The following is a 20,061-nucleotide window of genomic DNA, read 5'->3' as shown; positions in this document are numbered from 1 at the left end:
GCACATCTATGTAATAGAATTCAACTGGGGTTTGCTAAGGACCATGGCAGAACTCATTTCACCTGCCAGGCTGTTGCATGAGAGAGCAGCCACGTAGGCTCACTTTTCATTAGATTTGTCTCATTCGTCTGAGTTAAATGCGTTTTGCGATAGTCCCTAGCAAATTCTAATTAAAGTTTGGTGTGGTATTATTATATACCATAAAACGCTGCGCCTCTATACAATCGCATCCAACCTCTCGCAGGAAAGAAGAAAAAACAATGTCAGTCGCAATGATTTTTCTCCACATTTCTCATTTGTCTCTTTTAGGACTTCTCACAAACATCTTATCTGCGTGATTGTTTTTCTTCTTCTTTTGTTTTTCCTCTGTTCACAGATCGATCTCTCTCTGCGTGAAAGATGAGAGGAAGCCTATGGCAGCTGGGGCAATCCATCACTCGACGCATTTCCCAATCAGACAAAAAACCAGCAAAAATCGCGCGACGTTGTTTTGCGACCGACGCGCAGCTCAAGAAGACCGCGCTCTACGATTTCCACGTGGCGAACGGAGGTAAAATGGTGCCGTTCGCAGGATGGAGTATGCCGATCCAATACAAAGACTCGATCATGGATTCAACGTTAAATTGCAGAGAGAATGGAAGCTTATTCGATGTCTCACACATGTGCGGGTTGAGTCTCAAGGGGAAAGATTGTGTATCTTTCCTCGAGAAGCTTGTTATTGCTGACGTGGCTGGGCTTAAGCCTGGGACGGGGACTTTGACGGTTTTCACGAATGAGAAGGGAGGGGCGATTGATGATTCGGTGATAACGAAGGTGAAGGATGATCATATTTATTTGGTTGTGAATGCAGGGTGTAGGGATAAGGATTTGGATCATATTGAGACTCATATGAAGGCTTTCAAATCTAAGGGTGGGGATGTTGGCTGGCATATCTATGATGAGAGATCTCTTCTCGCTCTCCAGGTTGATCTTCGATTCTCTTTTCTTTCATTTTTTGTTCTTGTTGATTGTGATTGATTTGTTCTGATTTGTTGCAAACTTGTTGGAATTGTTAACTTTTGCGGACGATAGTTTGATTCTAATGTTGATGGTATGTTTGGGTTTTGGAACATAATCATCAGATGATTGTGAATTCCTCTGTATTTCGTTAGGGTTTCACATCATATGTTGCACAGGTGCTAGAAAAAGTAGAATTTTGGGGTTTGCACAGGATTACTAAGTCATTTGTCTAGGATTAATATTTTTATATAATAATAGGTCTGTATATAAAAGCTGTTTGTTAACAAGGTTAGATCTGAAAATCTGTTTGTAAACATTAATTTGTGCTAATTCACATTACACTTTACAGAACATAGAATGAATATCTAGAATTTTTTTTTAAAGATAGCCATTATATTAAAAAAGACTGAGGTGGTCACGGTACAGAAAGGTGAAGAAACATATGATAGATCAAATACAAAACTTCTAAATAAAATCAGAGTGGAAGAGAGTCAAATAGGGCTAAAGACTCTCTTGTCACGCCTAATCCTACCATTCAATTGTCCACCTCATTTGCCGAACGCCACACTGTTGGATATGTTCTAATATAAGCCCATAGATAATGGACTAGGTGTAAGCCCATAACCTCTCTTAATTTTCATCCTTATCCCTTCAATATTTACAACCGTAAATAGGGGCCGGGGCAGCTGTCTTGGTATTCCACATTGATACCTTGGGAGTAATGCTTCAAGATTGTTAGAGAAAGATGGGGGGGAAGAGAGGGTTGGTGGAGAAGATAAACAAGATAAGCAATACTAATGCTTATCTTCTCCACCAACCCTCTCTTCCCTCCCATCTTTCTCTAACACACACATGCCGAAAGGTAACTGACATTGATCTCATGCAGTCATGAAGAATCCATCAATTCTCCAAGGATTTTGTTGGGCGCCCTTCAACCATTTGATAACATATAAGGAATCCTCTTCCACCACCACATGCTCTCCACTATTAGTTGCCATAAGTTTAATGCATTGATGTGCACCTCGCACCTCCGCTTCCGTTGCATCTGCAACCCCAATAGGGCCCACGAAAGCCCATGCCACTTCTCCTTTGTCCTTTCTTGATACCATGCCAATACCAGCGGGCCCCGGATCGCCCAAGCTAGACCCATCAAAATTTAGTCCGAGACATCCTTTTGGCAGCGGTTCCCATTTTGTGATACCTTTTGGTTCTTTTCCACACTCATACAGACTTCTTTCCATCCTTCCCAAAGGTCATATGCGGATACAAATCTAATTGATGGGAGAGCTTTCACCCATGAAATTCTAAGGGTGATCACTTTAATGAATAAGAGGGCGGGGTCCCTGGAGTATCCTTTAAACAATCTAGCATTTCTTTCCTTCCATAGGACCCACATTGTGGCTAGGAGGGATACATACCATAGAACTTCCCCTTTCTTTTTCCAAGGGACTAGAGACCCCCCTCGAATAAGCTCAATTAAGTTGTTACTTTATGTTAATTCACATTCCACGTTACAGAACAAAAAAATGAATATCTGAAACTGTTGATTGGACCTGGGTCCATACAGGATCAGAATCTGATACATGCTTACATGTTTACGTTGCGCCCTTAAGAAAACACCCACAAGATGGCCTTCTTATGGATGCTTGTTGATTGCATGGTCTGATACCGCTGCTGTCTTCACGGATCTTGGTGTTGGGATTTGATTCCAATGCAAGGTTGTGCGTCTGTTGGGTTGATTACTCAGCTTGGCCGATGGGTTTCAGAAGTTTTTGTCTCTCCAAGTTGTGTGTGGATCACTTGCGTGGTTAGTTGTATATGGGTTATCTATTTTGATGCAATTGTTTGAATCTTATAGGCTGGTTTCTGGAAAATTTATATAGCATCTTAAATGCCTAGCTCCAGATGTATCTATTTTTCTCTTTCATGACAAAGGCTTGGTTGAGTTGAGTTGAGTTGAGACTGCTTGTTCTTTGCCTGTTCAAATTCATAACCCTATTAAAGGAATTGCCGTTTCTATGGATGTGTGATGCAGGGTCCTCTTTCTGCACCAGTTCTTCAGCTTCTGACAAAAGATGATTTGAGCAAAATGTACTTTGGCGAGTTTCGCATGCTGGATATCAATGGGGTGCATTGCTTTCTCACAAGAACTGGGTATCTTCCTCTTGTTTCCTTATGACTCACTATTAATGAATTATTTTGGCACTAAATTATATTCACTTTCATTTTCCATGAATAAGTGTGCAATGCTAGGGTCTTTTGGATGCTTTAGAAGCTGTTACTGTAGGCTGTAGCATTTCAAGACCTTGTTCCGACTCTTCTTTATGGTAACATTTTATGTCATTTTTTAGTCAATTGCCATAAATAGATGGCGAGTCTAAATTGTTTTTACATTTTGAGGCCATGATTTTTTTTATCCTTATTCATGTGATGTTTTGCATACCTTTTACTCTTGGTGATTTTAGCTTTCCTCTTTTGTTGATGCATTCTTTGTTTGGTGGAAAGAATGGGCAAAAGCAAATATCACTTATAATATGAATCATCTTCGGCACTCTTATTGTGAATTGAAGTTTGATTTCTGACCATTCAATCGTTGGTAGCCTTGTGGTCATGGTTCTTTAGTGAGCCATAAAGTCTTTCTTGCAATGATAGCACCATAAATGACAAGATGATTTGTTGTTTAATCAGATCCATGTGCTCTAATTTTTTCAAGGATGATGTGCATCCAAGGATTTCTAAAAAATCTAAAAAAATGATGTTTTTTATATATCTGACTTCAATTTTGATCAAGTGGAGCATTTTTTATGAATAAAAGTGGAATCATACAATCGTCAGCATGACACATGCTAGATTACGCATTGGGCATATAATGTCAGGTCTTCAGTGTGGTACATTTGTGTCTAGCATTTGGCAGTTTGTCTGCCATTGCATTTAATTCCAGATACATATGGGAAGGACAGAGTTGACTCCATCTCTTTATATTGAAGAACCGTGACCTGTCTAACTGTGTCAAAAAATGACGCCCAATCTAGAGTTTTGTGTCATGTACTTTGCTAATAAAGCTGCTCGACGTCATTGTGCTAAAACTGTTACTTTGATCATCTTTGCATCTCCAACCAGCACAACGAATGTAAATATGACATTACTATTCTTTTTTTTTGGGGTTTTTTTTTAGAATCTCAGCCCTTAGAAGATCACAATTGATCCATTGGTAATCCGACATCAAAACCCTACTAAAGCATTGATGCAAATCAACCCTTTGACAAACTTAGGATGATACCCTTGATCGCGATACCCACATTATAATTGGAGATGACTAGCATTTTGCTCCCTCGAAGCTATCCTTTGGCTAAGATTTTGCTCCCCATTCCATGGTTGTTTGGACGGTTGGACCACATGTTCATAAGATTATTCAAAGAATTGGCTGAATTTACATCAATAAAAATGCGGAATAAACTAAAAAGGAACAACTAAACATGTCTAGCCCAGTGGCATTGAATGAAAAGGTGCATACTAGTTTTTTGTAACTTCACTGCAAACAATGAAAGAATCCAACTTCCATATTTGAAATTTTCCTTTTCTTAAACCGATGACATGTAAGGATAACCCTTTTTATGTCAGCCTTATAAAAGTCCGTGCGCACAAATGAGGTTACATATTTTAAATGGGGCAATTTTTCTTTCTCTTTATTCTTTTTGAACCAGGGATCATGGTTCAAGATGCGACCAATATGCATGTATTTTTGGACTCGTGATATGAGATACACGTATATTCCAGGCACAAAAATTTCTTATCTCACAGGCTATTGTATTAGCTGTCTCTGCTATTTTTTGTGTCAACTATTTACTGGTCGAAACGTGCAAGGATGGTTTCCAATAAGAATCCAAACCTTGAAAATTTTCATTTCTTTTCCAATCTTTTTTGCTGTTTTCTCTTGGAACAAAGGGAATAATCCTGTTCGAGCATTCCCTATCCAAATTGGTAATGTAAGGCTAAGATCGAGAGTCCATGGATCTAGCTATTTGAGGGATTTCTTCCGCGCAAGGTGATAGCTCGACTTCTTCCCTTTCCTGGTATGATTTGGTTCGGTTTCATGAAAAACATGTCAGGGCATGCATGTTCTTGGTGAATAATGGTGAGATTTGGTGTTTTTTTTACATATATTATCATTATATTGTGTGTTTCTGTTTGTTATATGCTATTTCTTGGTTGTTTTGAGGAGATGTAGATCTATAATGATTATTTGATATTTCCTCTCAACAATTTTGGTGTAGACTTAGTGGAGTATGCATTGTAAACTGAATTCTTGATAAAATATAAAATTTAAATTTATGACGGCTTTATTTTAGGCAGTTTCCAAGAAGGTAAAAGAGTGTTTGAGCATATTGTCCTCTGAAACTATTCTAAGTCTACTTAAAGTAATACATGATGGGTGAAGATTATGTTCCATAGCAGGTAAATGGTGAGTAGGAGCGTCAACAGGGTGGACCCACTAGCTAATTGGATTCAATTTACAATCATAATCTCCCGATTTGGGCTATTCATTTTTTGACCAAATCTGTGATCGAGTCCAGCCCATTGAGAACAAGTGAGGCCTTTGATACAATCACTTTTGTTCTTTGGCTATTTACAAGTTTGTGATTAGGAAATCAAATGAACCAATGCACCGACAATCAAGGTCTTTTATATCTAACAATAAAATAACCGAATTTTAATCGTTTTTGGAACTAATTGATATAGGGGCAATAGGGGGCGTTCCACTTTATTTTAGCATATTTAGTTCAGAGGGAGGTCCTAGATGCTGCAACTCAAGTTATTAAAAATTGAAAAATAAGCTTTTGGTCCTTAAAGAGAGCACTAGGGTGGAAACACGCCAATATTCCTAAGATGGAAACAGCCACAGGGGTCTAAGCCGCTGCTTTTAAAAACTATGAAATTTATCAATTCATAAGCATGAAATTGTTGTGATCAGAGTTGCCTCGGCCAAGCTTTTACTCTCAAATTGTAGAACCATGTATCAGGAATCTGGACGAGCTTAAGGCCCATATCAGGAGAAATGATCCATTGTTGGTGACATCATTTAAGATGCCTTAAAAACTTCATAAAGATGATAGTCTGATAAATGAAAACATATGATATGTAAATCAATTATCTACTTGTTATCAATCGCAAAGGCAAAGGCAGAAGTGAAGCAACTGGATTAACAGGGTATAATGCAATCGCAGAAATGATACGGGGCTGGTGTTGAAGCCATTATAAAGCAATGTCATTATATTGGAGAAACTCATAATGTTGGCACTTGTTCTTGCCAGACTAACATTACTATGTGGTATAATATTAATAGCATCAGTAAATGAAAAGTCTAGACATGGGTGGATGCCAGGAGAGCAACTTTGTCACTTTCGTGTACCCATTGGACCTCTGCCCTTTTGGGGTTCCTCAGGGACAGATTCACTGTGCATGAATTAACGGAATGCAGAAAGCCTTCCAATTATATTTGATAGTCTCAAAGGCAGTTCAACGAACTTTATACACATACACATGTGTGTGTGTGTGAATTTTGAGGGTGGAGGGTTGGGGGCGTTAGAGTGTCTATTAAGAGAGTCGAATGATGAAGGGGCGGTCAATCTCTGAGGTTCATGGGTCGAGGTGCTAGGGTTTTTATTAAAAGAGGTACGGGTTGTGCTTTCACATAAAAAAAGTTAAGAAGAAAACACGTTTAAAGGGAAAAATATACAGGATTCGCATTTTAAAAGAAACAATAATGAGTTGGATTCGCCTGAAAAAATAGGATTCGTGTGGGACATGGCTACGACAAGAATCCGGGTGTGTCCCACGCGAATCCATGTCCGATTCGAGTGTGGAAACGTGTCGACACGGATTCGGCATGGGCGGGAAAGAATCCACGCAACATAGCTTTTCGGCATATGTTTGTACTCTGCCATTCCTTGACACCAGACAGCGTGTGAATGCGGTCATCAACCATAAGGGTAGCATTATATTTTGAGAACCATTTATAACCCTTAACCATTGGATGCTTGACTTAGTATCATGTTGTGTTGTGTCTTGTTTCACAAGCAGTTACAAAACAGTTTAAAAATGTTGTAAGTGGAGACATGCTGCAATGCATGGTTTGAGTTTTGAATTTCAAAAGGATAGTGCTCGGTTATTCTCAGGTAACTTGTTGAAAAAAAGAAAAAGTGAGAAGGTTTGAGATCAAGGGTTTATCTCTTGGGAAAAGAGGGTGAAGGTTAATCTCTTTGGAAAATGGGGTGGAGAAGAAGAACATAACCGTGTTCGGTTTGATCTCTTGGCGAAGAAGAAGCACCTTAGTTTTTCTGGTTATTTCTCTTTGTGAAGAGAAGGAAAGAGATTAGAGATAAGTCTTATCTCTTGAAAAAGTTGCTGGGGATAACCACATGATTGTTTGATTTTCTTCTAGCGCAGAGAAGAAGGAAGAAGGTGAGTGAGTTTTTTATTTTCTCTCTTGTGGTTTCCTTTTGTATAGATAAAAGGGGTTTTCTTTCTTGTGTAACTGTAAAGAAAGGGGTTTGAGAGAGAAGGATGTCCGTGGAAGAGCAAAGAGGGTTACGGGTTTATGGGATTGTGTTAATCCCACTTTTGTAATCTTTTTATCTTTTATCTAACAGTGGATAAGTGATCTCACCCGTGGATGTAGGCCATTGTGCCGAACCATGTAAATTTGTGTGTTCTTTGTGTATTGGTCCTCTCTTGAGATTCTCTTTTGATTGTTTACATTTGGCCTTTGGTTGTGTTATTTGATCAGATATTTTGTCCGACAGGGTTTTTTCCACACACATCAAACTAGCTTTGTATCCAATAGGAATAGCAAAACCAGTGATGAAATCTCCCTAATCCCAGATATAAGACCCCTGACCCCTCATGCCTGCTCCTCTCCTCAGTTTCCCTTCAGTGGCCCATCGAAGTTCGACTTATACCAGCCATTCTCATCTAGTGAACTGAAGTCCTTTTGGGGACAGCAAGGCGTAAATCAGATTGGTTCCATTCCAATAGGATTAGCTCTTCCTCAGCCTGGTAGAGCCACTATTGGGAGGTGGGTTGCAGAATTCAGATACATTTAGTTGAATAATCCCTGCAACTTTGGGAGTACAATACTGTTTGCACTAAAAAATTCTTCTGTTGCACTCACTCCAGATTTCCCAAATCGTATAGGGGAAAATAGACATCCAGAGCACTCTCAGCCGGCCTCCTTGGATTTTCCTATTCGCCAAGCTTTGAATGCCGTAAGGATTTTTTCCTGCATCTTGTAATAAAAACCAATAGTTTGCTGCAGCACCTTTCAAATCTACCAAGAGTAGCAATATCAAACCAGTAAATGGTTGGTGGCTAAGGGACAGATGATGCCAAGTATCGACACGGATACAAGGTGTCTGGCACTGCAACCCCCAAAAATCCAAAAAAGAGATGGACACACCCTTACACTCATATAAAATTATCAATTACTAATCATAATTTGAAATGAGATAAATGTGGTATTAATTTAAGAAACTAATAAATTTTAGGATTAAGCAATTACAAGTCTAAAACAAACTTGAGATAATCAAATAACACTGCATTCATCAATTTAATGTAGTCCTCTTCAGTCTCCAATATGCAGCGGAAAAGAGAGACTGATAGGATAACAATGAATATATACTACTGGAAGAAGAGTTTGTTTACAGTTTTAGGTTTGTTAAAGACTGGAGATCTTCTTCTTTCTTTTTTCTTTTTCCTTGTGTGTGTGTGCGTGCGTGCGTGGAGGGGGGGGGCAAATATCATTAAAGAGGAGTTATAAAAGAGGATGTAAACACAATATTTAATAATAAACAATGTTCACACTTGATGTGGTAGAAAAACGTGCTGGCAAACTAAGTGTGCAACTTCTCGCACTACATCTACAAAAGTCATGATCGACACAGCATAACCATTTTCTGCAGTGAACATTTGGGTCATCTCTGGCATTTGAACTCCTGATTGACATGTGTCACCGTGTCAAATTATATTATCAGTATAATTTTTCACACAATATCTTCATTTGTTTTGTCATACAAAGAAGAAAACTGAGCAGCATACTGAAATTTAAAAAATTTCTTTTTGTTTGAACATTCCAGGTACACTGGTGAAGATGGTTTTGAAATCTCTGTTCCTTCAGAGAATACTTTAGATCTTGCAAAAGCAATCTTGGAGAAGTCTGAAGGGAAGGTAAGATTGACAGGGTTAGGCGCTCGAGACAGTCTTCGTCTTGAAGCCAGTCTGTGTCTGTATGGTAATGACATGGAACAGCATGTAACGCCTGTTGAGGCGGGCCTTACATGGGCAATAGGGAAGAGAAGAAGAGCAGAGGGTGGCTTCTTGGGTGCCGATGTAATCCTCAAGCAGCTCGAAGTGGGTCCCTCAGTCAGACGTGTTGGTTTCTTCTCTTCGGGCCCACCTCCTCGGAGCCACAGTGAGATCATCGATGGTACTGGGAAGGGAATTGGGGAGGTGACTAGTGGAGGATTTAGTCCATGCCTCAAGAAGAACATTGCAATGGGTTATGTAAAGGCAGGCTCTCATAAGCCAGGGACAGAGGTTAAGATCGTTATTCGTGGGAAATCTTACGACGGGGTTGTCACGAAAATGCCATTTGTTCCCACAAAATACTACAAACCAACCTAGTGCAGGTAGGGTTCTACTCAAGTTTTCTAATCAAATGTTTTGATGAATTCTGAATGCTGTAATTAACATTTCTTTTGCAAGAGAAGTTGGGAAACATTCATGCTTTTTGCACTGCCCTTGTTATTTCCATTGACTGTCCATAGTAAAGAACATTATTATTTATGTTATTCCGCTGCAGAAATACTGATTAGGGAGTCTTTCAAGGATGATGAGAGTTGTAAAACTTTCATTGAAACCAACTTCTGTAAATGTTACAATGAAGGCCTTTGCAATGTCTCTGTATATAGGTGAAGAAGGCCTGGTGTTAAGCGTTTATATATAGGCTGAACTGGATTGGTCTGAGGGCCTCCTCCATTGTGCTTTTAAACCCCAAAGAGGCGAAGCTATTTATTTGGTGGGCCCTCAAACAAGCCTAAGACCATCATAGGGCCCAATTGAGCTTGGCAAGCAGAAGCCAGTTTAGAGAGAATCTAGTTCAGTGCAAATCAGACCAGAATATTGCGAGGCTTCAGACTTTTAAGCAATGGGCAACACCGGGTAACACGTGCAGGGATAATTGAGGAATCCGTTTCTTGATTCTGGCAATCCAAATGCACTGGTATCAGCCGCTGGAATTGGCATCATATTCTGATTCCGCCCTAGTCCAAAATTTGGTTCAAAAAATAAATGGAATCACGGTGAAAAATGACTCTTATGTGGGAATAAGGAGGGAAAATACTAGAAACTGTTTTCCATCCCAATAGGTGGTATTCTGATTCCGCCCTTGTCGAAATGCAATTCTTCCTGGAATTTTTTGAATTAATTTTTTTTTAATTTTTTTATTCTATTAGTGTTGTTGGAAAATAAAATCGGGGAGGGTTGGAAAAATCTAGAACTGGACAATATTTACAGTGGAAAAACCTGTATTTTGATGAGGATTATATGGTGGCCAACGTGAAGGGGTTACCACTTTCACAGTACTTGATGCTATGCCGCTCAGGCACCATATAAAAACTCTATTTTGATTGTCCGGAGGGACAAAAATGTCTATACCGGACCAATAGCCTAAAAGTTCCATAGCTGATGGAAACCGTTAGGCTAGGCCCCTTAAAACTATCCAATACTAGGCCAGGTCCCACCTAGTCTCATACCTAGGTAAGCCCTTACTTTGGACCATAACATTTCACCACGCTTTCACATTCGCCGTCCTCAACGTCCCACTCTATGACGGTTTTCAGTATGGGCTTTTTTTTCTTCCAAGTAGCCATTTCCACGTGTCACCCTTCCATGACGGTCCACTTTGTGGTAACTTCAATTGTGGCTTTTTACTTGCTACATCTTTAAGGTAGTCCTCTCAATAGGTCATACATTCTGTGACTCGAGCAGGTGACGTGGTGGTTGCTCTGGTACGATATGATACAATCAAAATCGAATTAAACAAAAAAGAAGGAAAACATTGGATGAGTTGGAAGTTCATTTTAAGGGCTAGGGAAGGGGGTGCCTCGTGCAGAAGTTTTGGTAACACAGAGGTTACTTTGCTTGACAAAAGTCACTTTCCTTTTGCCATTTTTTTTTTGTAAGAGGAGTTCTAAACTGAAGGGCGCCCTTGCAAAAAAGGGTTGAAAGGGCATCACCCCTATTGGCTGAACTCCTCTTTTTCTAATTTCTCTCTACATTTATAAACAAAATCCCACGGACTAGAACTAACCAAACTCAAACAACAAATGACAACACACATGACATAAGACCGGTTCACACAAAACACATTTGAACTCATCACAACACCTCCCAAATGGCTGGTAGAGAGGAATTGACAGCAACCCCAAAAATATTTATCGTTTTTACCCTACGGTGAAAACGAAATAAATTACGAGTCCATTCAATTTTGTTAATGGTCTGCCCCTCGGTCCACGGGGTAAAAATTGGGTAAAAGAATTAAGCGGGTGGCGAAACGAACGGGGCCCAAAGAGAGGAGAGACGACGAAAAAGAAAGCGACGAATCAAAAGGACATGAGGGATATGCTTGTTGCAGATTTTAACATCGGTTGGACTGGCGTTGCCGTCGGGCGACGTTGAAGGGCAGACCCCAGAGAGTATATGCTTCTTGTTGGACCTCCTCTATCCTTTCTTCAATTTTATCAATGATAAGTTGAAAACCACTTTCTAGTCTCTGCAATTCTGAAGAAGTTAAAAAAGAAGAAGAAGGGAAACAAAAAATGGGGGCATTAGCGAAGAGGGGATGGGAGAAGTACATGTTACAACTCCAACTCCATCCATTGAGAACCAAGGTTATTTCTCTTCCCTTTTATCTCCTTTGTTTGCTTTTATTCTTTTCTTTTTCTTATGGTGGGGTTTTGTTTTGTTCTTTTCTATGGTGGTGTACAGGCTCTTACTGCTGGTGTATTGGCTGGAATTAGTGATTCTGTTGCTCAGAAGCTCTCTGGTATACAGAAACTTCAATTGAAACGCCTTTTGCTCAAAGTGGTATTTGTTCTCACTTTTCACAGTTCAATTATACGATGAATTTCTAATTGTTAGATTCTGTATTGGTATCAGCGAATTTGTTCTCAGTTGTTATTGTTCAATTATGATCAGTGATTGCCAATTCCATTTTGAAACAAACCCATGTAATCAATGAATGAAATTCTAGGTCAAAGGTGGCGGATTCTTTTTAGATTGCTACTTTTGTGTTGATATAAATATACACCGGTTAAAATTCGACTGAATTAAGTATGGACTTTTGTGAAAAAAAAAATTAAGTAATTGATTTTAGTGTTCTCTTTTCCCTTTTGAACAAGCGAAATTTCGAATTTTGATATAGGAAAAGAGAATAAGAGAAAACCTAGTCGCTCAAACTGAATACCATAAGGAAATTCAGGAATATAATCTTGGGTGTTTATTGCAATGCATTATACCCAAAAGTCATCATGGCAAGGGAGACTCTATTTTTGGTTGTGCTGAGGAAATCACCTTTGATTTAAATTTAAATCCATGGATGAGAAAGAGGCATTAAGAAATTAAAACTATAACAAAGGGTTTGCATTTTGCTTTTGATTGCATTAGAATTGTTGACTTACCAACTATTGTAGAAGGAAAGTTATGTTTCTCTTCTGAGATTACATCACCAAATATAACTTCTTAGAAAACTAAGTCCTTATTTTACATCTTAAATGAAAAAAAATTCTCCTAGAGAATTCCTGTAAGAACGTTAAACATAATCCTGAAACATCTTTGGAATACATGGTCAAAATATGATCCAAGACTTATGGTAATTCATGCTCTGGAATTACTGCACACACATATGCTTCACACGTCTAAAGAAATTGCCAGAGGAATCAATCTGGGTGGATCAGGAGGAAGGATTTTAATGAGGTGGAGGCCCTAGTTCTCCTTTTGGGTTTCTGTCTATATCTTTGTTGCGTCTTGGCGGTTGCTCCCTGATTGTTCAGGGCAACTCTTCTTGCATTACTTAATGGACCTTTGATGAATTCCCTGGGCTGTGAGGGCGTTTATATATCATCGACAAAGCTAGGGAGATATGTTTTTGTAACTCCAATCTTCTTACGTTTTCTCACACCCTCTGCGGTGCCAATGAGATGGTTGACTTGCTGTCCAAAGGGGATGTCTCTAGACCTATGAAACCCGGGTACTTGTGAAGGACCAATGTATTGTGTCAGACATGATACCGTACGAATAATCATACTTGATACTTTATAGAAACTTATCATATCTCAAACATGTCACCATCTTTGAATAAACTATCATGCATTCTGTTTGTTAGTGTCGCGTATTTGTAATTACAATTTTGAGCATGTGCCTTATAAATGCTATTTTAAATTTATTATTGATTCCATCTAAGTTAATAATCTGTCTCTCAACGGTATTTTATTATACATGTCTTCTGTCTCATGGTATGGGATTCCTGTATCTGTATCCATTTCTTACATTATGAAAAATGCCGAATCGTTCCACGACTCCTGTTTCTGTGTCCATATCTGTATCTGGGTATCATAACTCTATATGCCTATACCTGCTATGTATGTGGAACAATCCCGCCCCCCTTGTGATTTTTGCTCATTTGAGCTCTCTTAATAAAGTTTGTAATGTTTCACAAAAAAGGTACAAATGAAAAACAAATATTTGCATAATGCATAGAATATTTCCATATTCTTTATGATAAAAAAAGAAAAAAAAAGTACAATGCTGTGCATAACTTATAAATGCTCCTTTTTTTTCCTTCTCTTTTTTTCAGAACTGAACAAAATTCATGATGTATCAGATGCTACATCTTATCTTCCAATATGTACATGCTAAGATGCTATACCTTGCATGCAATCAATCAGAGGGTTAGGATTGTCTAAAGGGAAATATTTTCGGGGCATAAGCCCTATCCAAAGTGGGGCCCAATAACTGAATGGTTTGGGCCATTGAACCAGTGCTACCCATTAATGCTTTTTACCCACGCTTATTTTCTTTGAAACAATAAGGCTGGACACCATGTAATTCATCTACTGTTGAATTGCACCAATGCAAATTTTTTGTAGTATGACAAATGAGGGATAACAAAAAATTATAATAATGAAGAAATTGCTTACGTAGAATCTGTAAATGTAATGCCAAATGTGCTTATCCCAAAATGAGACTTGGTTCCTTGTCTTTCTAGAAAGGATGGAACTGCTTCTTGAGCCTCTATTTTATTGCCGTTTATGTCTTCATTTCTTAGTGATCTGTGGTTGTATGTTCAGAATATTTCTGATTAGTCCAATCTGATTTCTTAGTTTATCTTTTTGGTGGAACTGCATTTTTCTTTTTCATGTTTGGGAAGACCAATGCATTGGTCACCTCTAATTGAATCTTTTACTTCGCTACATACCTTTCCCCCCATTAAATCTGAATATTCATTTGTATTTATTTATGTGCATCTATGAAAGTTTATGCTCTTGTACATTTCTACATGCATGTCAACATCATTTGAAATAACCTGCAACCATCTCCAATTATAAATGTACTTTCAATTGCCTTATCCTAACTCGCTGAAATTCAGATTTTTGGGTTCGCGTATGGTGGTCCTTTTGGGCACTTCCTGCACAAACTGATGGATTCCATTTTCAAGGGGAAGATGGATAAGAAAACTGTAGCTAAGAAGGTGCAGTAGTTACTCTTAACACTCCTCAATTTCTGTTGCATTTCAACCCTTAAATGAATCTTTCCATCTGGATTATAGTTTTACCTAACAATATCATTTCATAAAAAACTCAAATGGTTTTCAACTCAGTTTGGTATCCTCATTTCATTTTTTTTTTTATACTGGAGTTTCATTAATACCATGAGTGCAACATTGCAGTGACTATAGTACAGAGTAATGTTATTGATTGATTATTATTGATTACTATTCTACTGATCGTGTCAATGTTAACACATCTTTTCAGGTGTTGCTGGAACAGTTGACTTCTTCCCCTTGGAACAATTTGTTGTTCTTGTTCTATTATGGGTTGGTTGTTGAGGGTATGCCTTTCGATCTGACTTCATTCAATGGCATTAAAGGAAAGATGTTCAGTTGAAAAAAAATGCAGAACATGAATTCATTGTGTGTTCTTGGCCACGTGAAAATTTATCATCAATATGCTAATTATATCCCTAGCAAAACAATATCAGTGCAGTTTGCATTTCAAAACTGCTCTTTCTAATGGCCCCTGATCACTGCAGCTCGAAATGTGACCATTAGGTCGCGTCCATTCTTCGTCCAAATTGACTCTTAATGATTTCCATTTCAACTGAGTGAACTTTATGCCGAGCTCTTCCCTAGTAGGAACCTTGTTATTTCCTCTTTATTATGCTGTTTCCATCATGAGTTCTTTGGACCATCTCCCATATTTCAGATTTTTTTTGACTTTATGACTGAGGTAGGTCTTTGATTTCTTATAAGCCTCTCCTGATTTGAGAGAGAGAACCAATCTGACGGGGAGGAGTTCTTTCCCCGTCCCATCACTAGCAGTTGCGGTTTAGCCATCGATACTGGACCTGTCATTGCTTTTTTTCATTGCCAAATTAGTAAGAAACTTAAACCTACTTCCAATCTTGGTCCATCTCCAGTCAATTTTTTGGTAAAAGTCATGCCTGAGTACCATAATTATCTCAGCCTCTCATATCAACCTGCAGTCTTAAAGGAATCCATAGCAAATATGCCATCAAGCATCCATATGATTCACCTAAGATTGAAGAGAAAAGAGCTATGCACACAAGTCATTGCCATTCTTGATAAGAAACACAAATTTAGTTTATGTATAGAGGACATTGAATGATAGTTACAGCATACAGGGGATGAAAATTCCTTGCCAATTTTTAACATGAGGAAACTAGTAACCAACCGAATAAATTTATCATCATTTCAAGAAAAGGAAACTAGCAGCCAACCTCTATGTTCGAAATTCTTGCGTGCTTTGATGACTAGGAGGCAGAGTCATTGATGACCTTAAGTATAATTACAAATTATTACTTGATGATGTGCTTGTTAGAATCTTAAAACAGAGAAAATAGAGGCCACTGAGGACCACATCACTTGAGACTACGACGGATAGAGGATAATCTAGTTTACCCATTGTCTTGTGGTAGTTCCTCAACAGATTTTGTCAATAACATGGCCTCAAAGCTTAGGACGTAGTAGTTCTCTGTCATCAACAAGCACCATTTTCCTTTGCTTATTCCACAATGTATATAATACAGGGAATATGACTACAGAATCTAGCATGCACACTAGGTATCATGAATAATTGTACACATATCATGCAGTATGTACGTTATACTACTGATAGTGGCTATGCATATTGTATATATGATCATGGAAATTTCTATTATATTAATTGTGTTGAGGCATGTTGGACTTATGAATTCAGTTTATACATTTAACATTGTGATACAGTACTATGTTTCGCCATTCCTAGCTACTATAGCTCGCCTGTGTTGGTGTCCCTTCGAAAATGTATGTGACAATTGTCTACTTGTTAGTGTCATAGAAGCGGTATACAGAAATATTTTAAAATTGTAAGGGCCTCTCTGGATACCTCTAAAGTATAGAAGAACCTCAAAAGATATGTGGATCTAGCAAAATAGATCTAGAGGCAATCTTTCCAAAGAAGTATTTGCCATTTAGATAGAATTTCAGCAGAGAGTTACTGTATATTGAGATTATCCTGTATATTATCTTTTCATTGTTTTATGGATGTTACCACAACACCATAGGAAACTTATCCCATGAAATCTGTTACATATTCATTCAAATTCATTTTGTAGAAGAGATCACCACTTATTTTAACTCACCTTGAGTTGGAGAATCAAAACATCTTGTCTCCAAAACATTTGTATGTAAGCATATACGAAAATGGTTTTGAAGTTAAATATGATTAGTTTCAAATAATGGTTATAATTGTTCTGTAAATAATATAACTAATTGCTTCCGAAGATGCCTTAATGTCTCATTTGCAAATACGATTAACTTAACATAAACCTTATTTACAAATAAGGACCGGACCAATTTTGGTGGCATCCAAGGAGGCCCTAAGGCCCTGTTGTCTATACCTTATGGTGAGGAAATTATCACATTCCGTTCTTTGCTCATTTCAAAAGATGGATCTCTGTGGTACACTTGTACTCGTGCGGTACCTTGATAGCTTTGTTATATTTCCCTACGTCTTTGACCAAGCAAACATAAAAGACTGGACAGTTGCTAAGATGCCAAACCTATGTTTTCATGGCTGTACTCTTCTGGTGGTCAAATTTAAGTTTGGATCCAAGTCAGTCTATACCTCACACATTAACTTTCAGTAACATTAAACCTCTTTTGCCCATCAAAGTAAAATACAAGAAAAATGTAATATATGTAGAAAAAGTGGAATGCATTAGACATTTTTCATCCATATTGAAATTGGAACTTACTGCAATGAAAAATCTAGTCTCTTTATTCACATGAAAGAAAATACACATCAAAAGAATGCCATCAAACCCAAGTTATAGGTAGAGTTTGCCTACATAATCGAATTCAATTGATAATGTTGTATTTTCTGCCCAGAAATCTGAAAAGTAAGTGCTTATGAAATGTTTCGTAGTCCACTTACTGCAACTTTTTGCTGTGTAGGAAGACCGTTGCAGCAGGTTAAGAATAAAGTTAAGAAGGATTATCCCTCTGTTCAGTTAACAGCATGGACGGTATTTATCTTCACTCTCTTCATCTTACATTATGCTTATCGATAAGGAAAACGTGTACAGACATAGATGTTCATAAGCATTTATTCATTTTCCTAACAACCATGTTACACGGATTCTTGTGATGGGAAAACACCCTTATATCTTAAATCGACCCCCTATTTGTCTCTCTCTCTAACCCAGAGGAGAGAGAAAGTCACATAAGGGGGTCGATTTATCACTGCCCTTTATTTATCATAATAGCAAGTTTTTTAAATAAAAATAAACTGTCATAATTACTAAACCAATTAAATTTTTAGTATATTACTTGTTATAACTATATTATTATATAAAAAATAAAATTTGAAAATCAATAAAAGATATTTTTGCAAATTCATGAATCTTCCTTTCTGAGGTTTGCCAAATCCAATACTCAGATATGAGATATCCACGTCTAATTCGTACCTCTAATTCGTACCTGTACTGATGCAACATAAACTAGCAAAACAATGCAAACATAGACTAGCGAGAACTAATACAAACAAACCATTGATTCACTTGAATTGATGAATTTGCAGTTTTGGCCCATAGTAGGGTGGATAAATTACCAATATATGCCGCTGCAATTCCGTGTCGTGTTCCACAGCTTCGTTGCATGTTGCTGGTAATTCATCTTTTTGCCATAATTTCTTTACATGTATTTCTGATTTTTTTTTTCCACTTTAGATATAGAAGTTTAATTGAGGTGGGTAATTTATAAATTTGGCATTTTCAGGGGGATATTTCTGAATCTTCGAGCAAGGTCTATGGCAATAGCCAAAAACAAGTGAAATTTAAAATGGAATTTCACAGAAGATATTTCTGAATCTTCGAGCAAGGTCTACAACATTATTCTCTTGGTTGCTGCTGCCTTCTCAGATGTTCTCTTCTGCATGTCCTAAGGTTATGCTGAGTTTGAGATCTTTTTATTATAAACACAATTCAATCCTCCTTTGTTATTATTGACACTTTTTAACTTCTGGTTGCAGTTTAACATTTGGCCTTTTAAGCATTGGATTTTTATGCTTTCCTGGTGATTTTTAGTTTAAGAGGTATATATGGTCGATGTGCTAGCTAACGAATTCATTTATTTTTTTATAATGGTCATTTTAATAATGGACTGATATCGGCACGACCACGGTTTGATAAATGAATTACCTTGTTTTACACTTTTTTAACCAGTTGTCAGACGCTATTATAATTTCCAAAAAGCTTAGCAGCCTAGTGGAATGCGTAGGTAAAAAAACAATGTGAATCGTCCCATTATCAAAAACATGGTCGTGCAGTTAATAATCAGTTGCTGTAGGCTGTTAATATTCACTCCCAACAACAATAAAAAAAAAACAAACCAAATAACAATGCTATTTCTTGTCCGTTCTTCCCTTCCCGGTATTTCATATATCACAGTCTACAAAAAGACTAAAAACCAGCGAGTTGAAAGATGAAAATAGACTCTCCTCCATATCACTCTTCCTTGTCACTAACCGACCTCTTCCTTACATCATCAACACGTTCAGCAGCCTCCTCCGACTTCCCAACCATCGTCTCCTTTATCTTCTGTACCGTCTCCTTCGCCTTCTCCCCTACGCTCTGCACCGCTTCCTTCGTCTTATCTATCACCGACTCCGCCGCTGACTCTGTCTTCTCCTTTGCCATTTCTGCCTCCCCCTTCGCTTTATCCTTGCTCTCCTTCATCGACTCCTTCGTCTTTCCCGACATCTCCGATGCCTTCTCCTTGGCCTTTTCAGTCATTTTCGAACCCTTATCTTTTGCTTCTTCCGCAGGATTATGAGCCTGAAATCCAATTAAAAAACCACAAACAATTAGTACGTACGGGGAAGACCATGTTTCAAAAGTTGTAAAACTCTCAACTCTAATGGAGAGAAGAATCTACTTAGGATACCTCTGAGGATCTAGAAGCGGATGTGAAGGAGAGAGTAGAGGCTTTCCTGGTTGTTGAACGCAGAGATATTGAAGGTTGGTAGAAGAAGGCCATGGAGAGAGCGCTTTTTGCTAGATACGTGGCTGCCATGCTTCCTCCTCCTTTTTTCTTCACTGTTTTCATCTTCCTCAAGATTGTTTTCCTTTCAAATAGAGGAGAGAAAGAAGAAGGGTTGTTCGACACGTAGATTTTCTCTGGACACGTTCCCAACATGCTAACTGCTTTCTTGCTCAGCTCCTCACGTG

The 20,061-nt window shown here is 38.1% G+C and overlaps 3 protein-coding genes across 3 annotated transcripts; 2 read left to right on the top strand and 1 right to left on the bottom strand.

Annotated features, from left to right (window-relative positions):
- On the top strand, positions 1 to 9,845 carry LOC143892880 (Glycine cleavage T-protein family). The gene is made up of 4 exons (XM_077397790.1): positions 1 to 262; positions 377 to 963; positions 3,035 to 3,153; positions 9,132 to 9,845. Exons 2-4 carry the CDS (start codon positions 400 to 402, stop codon positions 9,676 to 9,678), a joined length of 1,230 nt encoding a protein of 409 aa, XP_077253905.1. The 5' UTR covers positions 1 to 262; positions 377 to 399; the 3' UTR covers positions 9,679 to 9,845.
- Positions 9,846 to 11,587: 1,742 nt separating this feature from the next.
- LOC143892879 (peroxisomal membrane protein PMP22-like) lies at positions 11,588 to 18,911 on the top strand. The gene is made up of 7 exons (XM_077397789.1): positions 11,588 to 11,945; positions 12,043 to 12,141; positions 14,702 to 14,803; positions 15,087 to 15,162; positions 17,789 to 17,859; positions 18,414 to 18,499; positions 18,611 to 18,911. Exons 1-7 carry the CDS (start codon positions 11,874 to 11,876, stop codon positions 18,663 to 18,665), a joined length of 561 nt encoding a protein of 186 aa, XP_077253904.1. The 5' UTR covers positions 11,588 to 11,873; the 3' UTR covers positions 18,666 to 18,911.
- Positions 18,912 to 19,222: 311 nt separating this feature from the next.
- Positions 19,223 to 20,061, bottom strand: LOC143892878 (uncharacterized). Its single transcript, XM_077397788.1, has 2 exons — positions 19,778 to 20,061; positions 19,223 to 19,668 (listed from the first exon to the last, which is right to left on the bottom strand). The coding sequence occupies exons 1-2, from the start codon at positions 20,027 to 20,029 to the stop codon at positions 19,339 to 19,341; spliced, it is 582 nt and encodes a 193-aa protein (XP_077253903.1). The 5' UTR covers positions 20,030 to 20,061; the 3' UTR covers positions 19,223 to 19,338.

The sequence above is a fragment of the Tasmannia lanceolata genome, unplaced genomic scaffold (assembly GCF_043159265.1).
Source record: "Tasmannia lanceolata isolate RefF3 unplaced genomic scaffold, GAP_Taslan_0.1 ptg000015l, whole genome shotgun sequence".
Lineage (NCBI taxonomy): Eukaryota > Viridiplantae > Streptophyta > Magnoliopsida > Canellales > Winteraceae > Tasmannia > Tasmannia lanceolata.
This window is presented reverse-complemented; position numbering and strand designations above follow the sequence as displayed.

Bases quoted from the DNA above. Each gene is read 5' to 3' on its own strand.
- LOC143892880 (XM_077397790.1), top strand. From the start codon at position 400: ATGAGAGGAAGCCTATGGCAGCTGGGGCAATCCATCACTCGACGCATT. The intron at 964-3,034 runs GTTGATCTTCGA...TGTGTGATGCAG, and splicing joins GATCTCTTCTCGCTCTCCAG to GGTCCTCTTTCTGCACCAGT. The intron at 3,154-9,131 runs GTATCTTCCTCT...TGAACATTCCAG, and splicing joins TGCTTTCTCACAAGAACTGG to GTACACTGGTGAAGATGGTT.
- LOC143892878 (XM_077397788.1), bottom strand. From the start codon at position 20,029: ATGTTGGGAACGTGTCCAGAGAAAATCTACGTGTCGAACAACCCTTCT. The intron at 19,669-19,777 runs GTATCCTAAGTA...ATTGGATTTCAG, and splicing joins CCGCTTCTAGATCCTCAGAG to GCTCATAATCCTGCGGAAGA.
- LOC143892879 (XM_077397789.1), top strand. From the start codon at position 11,874: ATGGGGGCATTAGCGAAGAGGGGATGGGAGAAGTACATGTTACAACTC. The intron at 15,163-17,788 runs GTATGCCTTTCG...TTTGCTGTGTAG, and splicing joins TTATGGGTTGGTTGTTGAGG to GAAGACCGTTGCAGCAGGTT. The intron at 18,500-18,610 runs GTAATTCATCTT...TGGCATTTTCAG, and splicing joins AGCTTCGTTGCATGTTGCTG to GGGGATATTTCTGAATCTTC.